The following is a 12279-nucleotide window of genomic DNA, read 5'->3' as shown; positions in this document are numbered from 1 at the left end:
GCGATTTACTAAGCCGGCCGGCCGGCCGGCCGTTTCGTGCAAAGTATTGGTGCAGTCAAGTCAAGTCCTACCCGTGAGTCATGCAGCTGACCGAGTTGAGAAACGTTCCCGGCAACGTGACGGTTATGGTGCATTAAATCATGCACTTCACTTGTTATGGATGCGCGTCCTTCATCGGCACAAGGATCGGTACACACAAAAATATCGAAACAGTTGCGCGTGTATTGGCAGCGAGCCGATCCATAGTGTTTCGCGTTTGGCGTGCCTTAATGAGCGCGAACAGTTGAGCAATTTCACACTTGGTCTTTTGATACCTGTATGAGAGATCTTAGATGCATTTCAAGTGCCTTATGTTTGACGTAACCTGTCAAAAGGGTGTGTTTGTGTGTGTGAAAAAAGATGGACGGTTCAGTGCTTGACAGTAACTTAACCCGTTTGCATGAGTGCGTCCAAATCCTTTGACGACCTTTCGTTAGAATAAAACAACTAGGAAACCCTCTAGTAAGAAGAAGGTGAACCACGCAGCTTGAATCGCTCAATACGACACACGCATCCCATAAACAGTCGAAAAGGCCACAAATGCCACCCCACCAGAACGTTTGATGGAGAGCTCGTGCCACGATGCTCGGTGTCGGCGATTGAGCTCAAGATCGCAGAAGTATGGCGCCGAATGTTCGACATAAAATTGCTGCCACTACTTTCGACATTACAAGACAGACAGCGACATTGTAGGTGCCGGAGACATCTGGACACCAAAACTGGTCCACCTTAACCATCAGCCCTGATCTTTGAATGGTTAGCAACATTATGCTTTACACGACATGTACGAGCTGTCCCGCCAGTATTCAACCAGTGCACAAGGAACAGGTTCCGCAATGGTTTGTCACTTGTGTCAGGACCGTGCTGAGATCCGATTAAACATATGCGCAATGCCTACACTTACCCGTTCTGTTGCGTCAGTGAGAATGGCACATCGATGCTGTTTGATTGTCGTCGACGATCGCCGGCCATATCCGCCAGCCGGGCAAAGTCCGTATCCTTCTCCTGGACGGCCAGGCGCTGAGAGCGGCGCGATTCGAGCAGTCGAATTTCTTCCAAGCGCTTGGTAAGCTCAATCGGAGCCTGCAGGAAAAAAAAAAATGGAAAGTAAAGAATAATGTGGATTATGAAAATAGTTTTGACTGCAGCTTAAATTTAGTATTTAAATCATTTGCTCTATACAAGTGCTCGACGTCACCTTATAAAACAGTGCTTTGATAATCATTGCAAATGACAGGGCTATAATTTAACAACAATTTTATGGTCTCTGTCCGTCTGACTCACGGAACACGCACACCACAGGGGGAACCGCTGCATCCAATGTCGGAGGAAATAACCACCAGTTATACGGATGGCGAATAAAGGTCACCGCCAATTGCTGTCGGCGCTCTGATGTAATTCCAGGTTGCAGCGCTTTTGGAACGCGGTGCATGCTCGACTGACCGGCCGATCGAACGATGACGGGTCATGTCCGCAATTCGCTAAATTTGGACACACGGTACCATGTCATATTTTGTCCTATTCCCGAGGCAATGTTCGACATTCAAACCATTCGCCAGTCGAATCCGGCTTCGGTGGAACTGTATGCGTTCGGTGTCCTTTGTTCCGGCAGTTTCCGTTCGAGACTGAATAGCGATGTGAATGATGTTAAGCGGCAATATTCGAAACAAGGAATTGGGCAGCCACGAAACATGGCATACCTCAGGATGATGAATGCAGCACAAAGTAGGGGAACAACAAAATTTTGACCGCAGAGACAGTTGATGCAAGTTAAGAATTTGCATCACGCTTCGGCGAAAAACACTAAACACTCAGTAATTGCTGCTTTTGTACCTTAAGATCTCAATAGCGGATACCGAGGGTGGATTAAGAAGTCAAAACCTTCAACAGCAATCGCTGTACACCATGCCCATGAAAGAAAGTGAAATCGAACAATGGAGAAACCATGAAAGGCGGTGGTGGTGATGAAAAATTACGCAAAATGTTTGGTTCAGGTCGCATCAGAGGCACCTGTGCGAGCACTGCGAGCCGGGCTGTGATGCACAGTACGACCGTGGCTTAAATCTGCGCTGTCGAAATTGTGCGACGTAAGAGACTTTCATTTCTTTTCCATTCCAAAACCACACCGGGGGACCGGAGAGTTTCGTTGAGTTTTCATTTTCAGTACCATCACCAACACCACGCAACCAAAAGGGAACATTTTCCTTGCCTTCTTCGGCACTCTTAGCATCGTATTTTCAGCGGCAATTCATCATCGCTTTTTATCTTGGACCCTCACTGGTTTGCTGTCAGCCAAATGCCACCTCCCAAGGGTGCGTGTTCATCTGCGTCCGGCCTTAAGTGGGCAGTTGTTTTATTTGTTCAATCCTGTAGCGTCGTTGGTAGCGTCTGTCCCGATTTCTATTGCAGCGATTTCACGACACCTGTTGGCAGTACGCGCGGTACGAGATCTTCAACAGCTGATTGACGGGGTCCGTGGGTCCAGCACGATTGCATGTCCGTGACGGACGGGACGGGTGAGGTGTGTTCGTTAATGTCAAAAATCCGCTTGCTGTCGCCCGATGGGGTGCCCGCACCGGCTGCTTTATGCATCGCTGATCGTACGAAATGTTTCGTAAGGCACAAACAAACCGAGTAGAGAGAAAGGCATCGGAAAGATCGTGATGATCGACCGTCGGTGGGAAAGATGCAGCACGAATTGATCGTCTGTAAGCTTCAATTTACTCGCTTCCTACGCTGGGCAGCGATTGCCAAGAATCGGTACAGTGCTGTTCCAAGGTGCTTTTGTTCCAGGTGCTGGCTTGCACCTTGCATGGGACGCAAGCAGGGGGGACCGGGAACCGGTCCACCTTGATTGTCTACCATTATCGCACGTTTGAAGCGTCGTATCGGCCTCACTTTCACTGCGCAGCTATGAAACGAGCTGTTCCGAAAAAAAAAACAACAGACCGAGTGCTGGAAAGAGGTGTGTTTGTGTGGCTTCGAAAATGGTGATCAGGAAATGGAAAGTAAAACTGTTATGTATGACACAACCACCGAAATGTTGGGGTGCTTTGAAGAGTGTACGCGTCAAGGGAATGGGGCGAGAGTTTCACCTATTTCCGGATGCATAGATGTCAGCGCTGAATAAACAGCAGACAACTCGGTTTACTTTGGTTTGAAGCGACGCGCTGGTACACGTTTTGTGGAAGATTAATTTCTCGTAGTCGCATGTCATAAAGAGACAACAAGACTTGCAATGATTGTTTTACGAGCTTCTAGCGTTTGTGCCGCTCAAGTATCGCCCTTGATGACCTTCATCTTGACGTTCAAACTGATTCCCAAAATTGTTTGCACTTGGCAAGCGTTGTTCGAATTTAGTTTGGTGTGTGTTCTGTGTTGGATCTTGGCCCGGGTTTAGATTGTTCCTTTGCTTCGTTTCTTGTTTGTTGCTCAAAATATTGCGGATATTTCATAATAGTGAGTTTTTGTGAGGAAGGTTTTAAAGTGTTAAGTATATCCAACCGAAATTACTGCCACATGTTCCTTTTTACTACTTTTACATCATCAGCCGTATTCAAGATCATGTAGCCTCTGGTACATGCTTAAAATGAGTTCAAGCAGATCATGAAGAATGTTTCATTTTATTGGCTGATAATTTTACTTCTCGCTACGATTTCAGCAACAGCTCAAAGAGAGACACAAGAAAAATACAAATAAAGCTTTCTGCTGGCTGCGACAGTAAAACGAACTTATCACTTTAAGGTGCGCATATTTAAAGCCACTCAAAAGCGAAAGGTTGCGAGCAAAAACGATCCATCCGTCAATTGACGTTTTTTAAATAAGCAAATGAATGGCCGGCTATAAATCGAACAGATGTCACTACGTACGGCCAAATCACTTTGCTTTATGTTGCGGTTTTATTTTCGTAAGCCATAATACCACTATTTGGCCGTATACTTTGCCGGATCAATTAAGGGACGGGCCGGCCTTTTCCTTTTTCCTTGTGCCGGGAAGACAAAGACAACGGGCCCGTTGGTGGTCAGCTGATGGAAATTGCTTGCCGACTCGCTGCTGCGAAGTGTGGCCGGCAAAGTGTGAATGATGAGCAGCCGCGGAGTAGTGAAGGGATTTAATTGTCCACCCAGCGCGTTGTGCTTCGTGAAGTTTCGCGTTGTTTTATCGTTTTTGAGGGCACGATTACGCAGCACGATCGTTGAATCATCATTTCGAATGGCAAATGATGATGATTTTTGTTTGCTTTGCTATCGAGCGATCGTTTTGGATGTTTCGCGGTTTTATGATGGACCCCCAGCCTCGACATTACTTTACATCTGTGCCGTTGCTTCCATTCGGAGACCAATAATATTATCAGATTGGATCCAAATTGGAAAGGAGAGAAGATGCTGCAGATAAGTTGAAAGGAAATCACACTCTTCGGTGAGTTTCGTTGCATATCCAATTGCACCTGAAAAGCAGTTGCTTTAAAAATGTTTAATGATATTTAATATCTTTCTTCATTTCGATGGTATGTTGTTAATCCCACCATCACTAAAGGGAATGTTGATGGCAAAGAAGAAGCCAGCCGGCCGGTCTGGGACTGCAGCTTTGCAAACTATTTTTAATCGTTGCCTGTAGAGGCACCTCAGTGACACTAGCTTAGTTTATTGGGTGGGTGGCGTTGTGTGGCGTCATATAGGATAAAACAAACTACACAAACACGAACACGAAAATAAGTGCATTTGCATCGTGAAATGCAAAACCCCACTCTCCCTCTCACACACACACACACATCAATGTTGCTGCATGAATTTGGCTCAAGGTACGAAAGAGATTTGCAGTAATTTTGCCTCAACTCGGTTGGACACAGATGCTTCGGTGGTGGAAGGCGAAGTTGTTTTTAATTCTTGCCACCATCGAAGTGGCCTGTTTTGAATCGGTCCACCTCAATTTCGGATACCGAGTAAACCCACCCACCACTTCCACAACTCTCCCCCCCCTCCCCCTCCCACACCACGATCAGAACAGCGTTTGACGTGCATGTATTATTTTAAAAATAGTTCAAATCCGGACCCCTTCGAACGGTTCCGAGTGCAGTGCCGGCCGGCCGGCACTGCAAGCGAAAAAATGCAGTAGACAAAAACGGCGGCTGAAAACGAACGATTGCAGAACGATTCCACTCGCTTGACCCAGTAAACGGGGCCCGTGTTCCAACAGTTTGAATTAATGTTCAAATCAAGTTTGATTTGTTAGTAACCGTGGGGTGTGGTTTAGAACGGACGGACCGGGTGAGTAAAGCCGATCCGTCTAGTTTTGAATGCAGCCATCAACAGTTTTGTGTTTTGGTTTTTCTCAAAGATTTTCTCAAGAGGACGGTTTGGCGGTTCGAATAAACAGAGGACACGTACTACGGCGAAGGTGTACACTGCCATTGCCGGCACATTGCTCGTACCGAATATTTTTATATATAAATAAATGTAAACAGTTGCATGTTGGTCGATGGTTGCACCGGCCATCCGAGTGAATGTTCCGTTTCCTAGATCTCCCACTACCCGTTTGTGTTGGTGACTCACACTACCTCACCCGTTTACAAATGAGGCCACTGTAGCAAAGGGGCCAGTCTGCAGGGAAATTAATTGCAAACAAAACCCCCGGTCTACAGACTTCGATGTGCGGAGGGCTTGAAAAGGGAGCAAAACTGCAAACATTCAATACAAGTAACGAACTGTAAGTGGTGCGCTTAAATGCGCAAAACAAATTCTTCACCCTAATTGACGGGGAAAACTTCGCTCGGCGCAGAGTTCACTTAATCTTTATGGAATATAATCATACTTTCGCAACCCTGAACCAGCATCCGCGGCGCAACGTCAGGAAACTCGACTGTATCCCCATACTTCCCGACAATAAAGCCTCTGACCGCTAGAGGTCAAACCGTTGCCACTTTACCCCCAACGGGAAGCGAACAGATTAGATGATTATGATTTATGACCATGGCACGCGGAGTTCACTGGTGCTGCACCGAACCCGGGCCGGGAGTGTGCAAGGCTGATTTCCTTTCTAAATTAAAGCCAGTTTGACAGGAGGAAAAACGAAAAAAAAAAAAGAGCAGAACACAAAAAAAGCAAAACTTCAGATTTATATCCAACAGCAAACCGGACGGCGGTATTCCGCTTTGTTGCTTAGGCACGGCGCGGCTGCAGCGGTTGCTGCTGCTGCTGCTGCTCTCGAAACATTGAGCCCGTGTTTCTCAGCAACGACAACCCGAAATGGTTTAGTAACACATAGCAACGATATGCAGTTTTGCACGCTGTGTGCAGTTTTGTGCTTGGCTGGCAACACTGCTAACCGCTGCCGGGGTGAACCACGTTTTCGAACCATGTTTTCGAAGGTAAGAATAAATTTCAATCGATTTGACGGTTGACTATGGGGCGACGCCAACAAGAACGGACGCTAAACATTGAAGGGTCGCGGGTGCTGGTGGTCACAACCTCCTCCGGGGGGTTAACTGATTGGAGCGAGGCAGTGAAGGTGGGGTTCACTGGCGGTGTAATAGCTCGTAAAAGTAAAAGTTGTCCTTTCAAACCTTTCGCAGTATAAAGAGCCCGAAGTTGGACGCTGGTTTTTGTTTGCCTTCAAAAAAAAAAAAAACGGAAAGCTCCACAGTTAGGTCAGTGCGTGAGCTCAAGATCTGCGGCCTCATTTAGGTGTGCTTGATCGTCGGACTGGAAGTTCGCTAAGCAGACAATACTTTTAGTGCGGTGCGATTAGCCAAGAACGCCCTCAAATTAACCCGCCCGCTCCAGAGTCCCTAAATTGTCTAGAGCGTTTTCCTGTTCAAAAAAGTTCCTTCTCATTTCTACACAGGGCTTGTCGAGGTGTTGTTAAAACTCGGAAATGGTCTTGCCTCTTCGCTAAACACACGCTACGTCCGTAGATGGAGTTTTACTTGTGCTGCGATTTTCCACCCGATTCCGAGTGGCACAGGAACTTGAGCATTAATCATATGTTGCAAAGTGCATAATAAACAATGAGCAGCATCCATTCATATCAAGAGACTGTGACAGAGCTATACTGCCGGACGGTTGTGTTTTGTGGAAATCTCTCGTGTGCTACACGTTGCAACTCATTGCCAAGGTTTTATTCGTCTAGACCAGCAGCATGAATGTCTTCGGTTGTATTGTTGACGTCGCCTTACAGGCTCTTGCCCAGTGTTACAACCTGCTGACAAAAGGCAAGGACCTCGCATTGAAATTTGCCTTCCATTTCCCGGAACGACCCGTTTGAAGGAAACTAGAGTAAGGGTAGGGTTGGAAGCAATCTGGAAGGCTACGATAAAATGAATAGCAGTTGCAATTACATCTGCTTGCATGAGGACACCCTCCTGCGCCGAATGTTGAGGGTATTTGATTTTTGTCAGAAACTGTTGGAAAGGTGTGGAAAATCTGATAAAATCAGCATGTTGAAAACACTTTTCTCTCGTATAGCAAATAATTATTCAATAAAAGAAGCTTTAAAGATCGCAAATCGAATCGAATTGACTGGGTTCGGATCATATCCGAACCCAATAGGCAAGTACTTCATCACTCGAATCATATCTGCATTGCAGAAGGAGAAAGTGTGTAATCGATAGCTGATGGAAAGAACTAACCATTACCATTGGTTGGATAGCTCTCATCAACAACACTCCGCCTAGTATGGGCCATTGCACTACGGAGGCGAGTGAGTCAGATAAGTGAGATATGGGATCAGTCTGATACCGGAAGTGCGGGCAAAGTCCGCAGAAACTCAAAAGCACAAGAGGAAGGAAAGCAAATCCGTTTCCGTTTGTGCGCACGAACAGTTGTACGCCATTTCCGCCCGTTAAGAAGCGTCTTATGCGTACGAAAATCGGAACGGATGTAACGTCGGCATCTTTTCTCGTTCATTTGTATGCCCTTGTTCTGGAAATCAGTATCTTATGGGAGACTGCCGTTATGGAGATGTTGATACTGGACGTGACAAAATTGCAGCTATTCATCAGAAAGTGTAGCGATCCTTGAGTGGAGGTACCCACTGATAAGCTCACGTCATAATGGTTGGTATTCCCACACTTGTGTTCTCATAGGGACCATCGATCATAGGGACTCATAGGGACCATTCTCAGCGAGGGACCATCGATAGTTGTCCTACATCAGTTTTAAAATCCGTTCATGTAATGACAAACGTAGACAGGGGAAGACACAAACTTCACCCAAGACGCGCGCGATATTGAAAAACACTTTCCAAAATTTTACAAAACACAAAAGAATTAACCGGCATCCGAAATCGGGCGTATTGCACGTAGCCCCACTTTAAAAAAAATGCACCGTAGGCAAGATTTTGGGCGCCCGAGCGCTACCAAAAAACGTAAAAGCACGTTCGACGGAAGTGCACGATAGCAAAATCTGCCACACCTTTTGCTGTTTCGTGCAGGGTAGGGTGCTGCACGGTACACTTATCCACATGGCGACGAATGTAACGCTCAAGGATGTACAAAATTTCGAGCTCGAGACCGGCCACTTGAAAGCGCCAACCAGCCACAACTCTCGAGTACGTTTGTTTCGAAAGGGGTTTTCCGCGGCCTATGCCAACTTTGCATGGGAAGGTTATCAGAAAGGGAGGGGGGAGGGGGGGGGGTTGGGTTTTCAAAAATTCTCAATCCTCTTATCGGGCGATAATTGGGGGGTGTCATTCGTGTCAGTTTGGGTGTGTTAATTAAATTTGCATCCATGCAATCGATGAGTATTCTTTTTTTTGGAGCTGGACAAGGTGAGGTCTTCATAATAGAGTGAAAACTTATCAAGCAGTACTCGAAATTGGGATGTTTGTCCCAACCTTTACAGAACGCCTCGAGCACATGTCAATTGGAATTCTTTTTGGTTGAAAAAAAATCATAAGTCCTTTTTGGACCGAAGGAGTTTTTCGCTTAATCTTTCTACCATGCCATGTCTCATGTCATGCACTCATGAAGGGCTCAGAAACTCAAAGCGAATAATGGCAAAGAAGTGTTGGCTTTAGTTAGTTTTCGTTTTCCTTTTTTTTCGGCGACTTCAAGTCGGCGACTGCACCGTCTACGGGCACAGTACGTTACGTTGATTAGTACGTCTCTCGGTGTGACTTTTCTTTTTCCCTTGCTTTGTGTGTGTGTGTGTCTTGTTTGGAAACAGTTTTCAATCCCCTCGAGGGTGGCAGGCAGCGTACAGGCGAGATTGGTCCAAAAGTAAAATAATAAAACACTAAGAACACACGGACACGACGTCTGGTGCAACACTTCCGTCCGGGTTTCAAGCCGGCTTACGCTAAACAATGGGAGAAGAAAATATCTACAGACAGACGGTAGAGACAGTTGCACGCATCAGAGGGGGGCACTGAAGGCCATACAGGATGCGCAGGAGTCCTTTTTTATACAGACTGTAACCGGCCTGCATCGTATCAGCACCTTGAACATCCAGCCAGACCAGCGACAGTTTGCAAAGCGACAAGAGGAGCAGCGGCGGCTAAGAGGCCTAAGCTAAGCTGCCCGCCAGATACTTGCGACGTACGGGAATCTTCGTCTCTGTCGGCTTCATCCACCCCATTCCTCCGCCATCGCGCGCACGAAACTAACAATGTGCTCGGATCACGGTGAAGTGAAGTGAGCAAAGACGGTCGAGAGTAGGCCCATCATTAGACGGAACCGGAGGCCCCGAATGCCGACAGCGAAAGTTAATGGTGGGCCTACTGGAGGAATGTCGGGGAGAATTTACAATTTTCGGATCCGTCGCCATTCCTTTCGCACAACTCACCCGTCCCGTGATAAGAGAACGGAGACCGTTGAAACGATGCGTTAACGATGTGAGACAGCCGGGTAGTTGGGACGGTGTGTTGTGTGGAAAACCTCGAAAGCCGGCAAACCCGGGTAAAGATGACACATTTGCATTGCCCGGCAAACGCGCGCCACACGGGCACGGCAAGTGAAGGTCGCCCGTAATAATTGTCATCATTGTTGAGCAACGGGATGCGGAGGTGTTGCGTTAGACGTTAGACAAATTAGAAACCCTACCACCATCGAGAACCCATCGTGAAGGGGGTACTCATGGTGAACATGATGCCGGTGTTTACGATCATTAGCGTGCATTTAAGAAATGAGACTGCAATGTCGCCCGGTTCGCTTTCGGGGAATGGGCATGCGTAACAGGCATGCGAATGAAACAAAAAAAGGGAAACGATGGGCAGAAGGTTCATTAGGAAATTTACGAGACGGTACGACCGGTTCCGTTGCCTATTTGCTTTTGGGGAATTGGTACACCGGCGGCTTAAGGTAATCAGGCGCTGTATCGTGTTTTGGGCGAAAGATTCTTCTGCCAGACGAAAGCCCGCCCGGTGTTGAAAGATAATGAACCAGAAGGAAGTACGCGTGAATGCTTTTTGTGCTCAAATTCTGGACATGTATGCAGTTTTGTGTAAATAGCGAAAAGTCTATTTTGTAGCCATGCGGACAGGATGAACGGTAGCAAAGGCGGCAGTTAAGAGGAAATATTATGAATGCTTTTAAACATAATACAGCACTTCCAAAGGGGGCATATTTGCACTTTCAATCGCTTGGCCTTAGAATTATTCGAATAAAAACCGTGCCGAGGTTTAATTCCGCCCTCGCTCGTCTGGCGATATACGCACAATGATATTTGCACGTCGTAAGCGCTCATTAGGAGCCTCTTATTTAACGCAGTTAGCCTTGTAGCTTTAATTGGTGCTTTATCGCGTACCTAACCACAAAATAACCCAGCTTGTACGACGATAAACACATGTAATTGCAACCAGCAGCCACGATAATGCGGGAGGTACAAATTCAATTTAGTGCAGGACAAGCTCGGCAAGAGCAAAACCATCATAGATCGCATGCACTACACAAAGCGAACGAGTCTTTTATTAATATAGTCGCTTTTGTTGTACAGGAGAGGAACAGTTTTTTGAGCGTATGTTGCAACAGATACGACCTGAAGTGAAGGTAGAATAACATATAGTTTTGTGTTGTCTCTATTACTTCTCGATCGATGCAACACATTGCGCCGTAATATCACGTCCGCAGGCGTACACTAGAGAAGATGCTTACTTCTACAGCCAACTACATCACAGTGCACCTTCGGTGCGTTTCGTTGCATGTGTGTGCAATGCGATAGTGTTGTGCGTGCCGTTTGTGCCGAATGCCGCCACCGTTCACTTGCGCAATTTTGTGTGTGTTTGCGCGAAGGATTGCGCGGAAAACGGACCCATTGTGAGCTTTGTGAGCTCTTATTGGGGTAGATAGAATGGGGCAGAGGGCGAGGACTAGAAGGTGCAACGGGTTGGCAAGGGGAGGGTGGCAATATAATTAGCTTTGCCCTCTGTGTGCACGAAGGAAGGAAAAGGCATTATAAAGACTGAACCGGTTTTCACGTCGGTACTAGGAGCAGCAGCAGCAGCAGCAGTAGTAGCTGCAGTTGCAGTTGAACAACGTTGAGCCGGCGTTCGCTCAATTCGCTCACACACAAAGCAGCGCAACACAAAGCACGGAATGGGGTGGGAGGGGGTTGCCTCCGGTCACACAAAGCCAAAAAGCTTCACTTGCTGCACCGTTGGCGGGGGCTGGTGTGTGAATCGGGGCGGGGATCGCGAATGGCCGAAGGCAATCGCGCAAGGTGATACGGCAATCGGGTGCTGGAAGGAGGGATGGTCGCGATCGTCGTTGCAACAAGATTCAAGAGGTTCGCTCCCCCTTTTTTCCCATACGACCGTATCTCGCTCACTCTCCAACATTGGCAATCTGTTCTAGTACGCTTCATCAAACCCACCAAAAGTATCTCTCTGTCGGTGCATCTAGCAACGCCTTCCCCACGAGCTACAAGGCAGCTGCAACCGCGAAAGACCGACTGGCGGCAGTCGCTGTTTTTGGTTTGTAACTCACACACAAAAAGGTGCCCCTCCGCGAACTACTAATCATAAATGCGATCAACGATGTACGCGGCACTGCGGCACCCGGATGCCATTTTTGCGACTAGCAGCAGGGCCGGCCGGTATGCACTTTTACGGATAGCTCCGACGGTTGCTTTGTCGGTTTCGCTGGAGGCCAAGTGGCGGCAAAGGGCATCGCGATGACGGCAAAGCCTTTCGCTATGCACCGAAGGGTTGAAACTAGACAGATATGCTTCATGATTGCATCACGCTCGATCGGTGCACGGGCGCGCGTGCGCCCGCGAGTCGATGGAGCGAATGAAGGTGTCTTTC

At 47.4% G+C, this 12279-nt stretch overlaps 1 protein-coding gene across 1 annotated transcript in view; it reads right to left on the bottom strand.

Annotated features, from left to right (window-relative positions):
- LOC126557319 (zinc finger protein 395) overlaps window positions 1-12279 on the bottom strand; it is an 80873-nt gene that overhangs the window by 38760 nt on the left and 29834 nt on the right. Inside the window, exon 2 of the mRNA XM_050213040.1 lies at window positions 944-1122. Within this exon, the coding sequence (XP_050068997.1) occupies window positions 944-1122 (179 nt within the window). The remainder of the gene's footprint in view (window positions 1-943; window positions 1123-12279) is intronic.

Source organism: Anopheles maculipalpis, chromosome 2RL, assembly GCF_943734695.1.
Source record: "Anopheles maculipalpis chromosome 2RL, idAnoMacuDA_375_x, whole genome shotgun sequence".
Taxonomy (NCBI): domain Eukaryota; kingdom Metazoa; phylum Arthropoda; class Insecta; order Diptera; family Culicidae; genus Anopheles; species Anopheles maculipalpis.
Note: the sequence above shows the minus strand (reverse complement) of the source record. Positions and strands in the feature narration are given on the sequence as shown.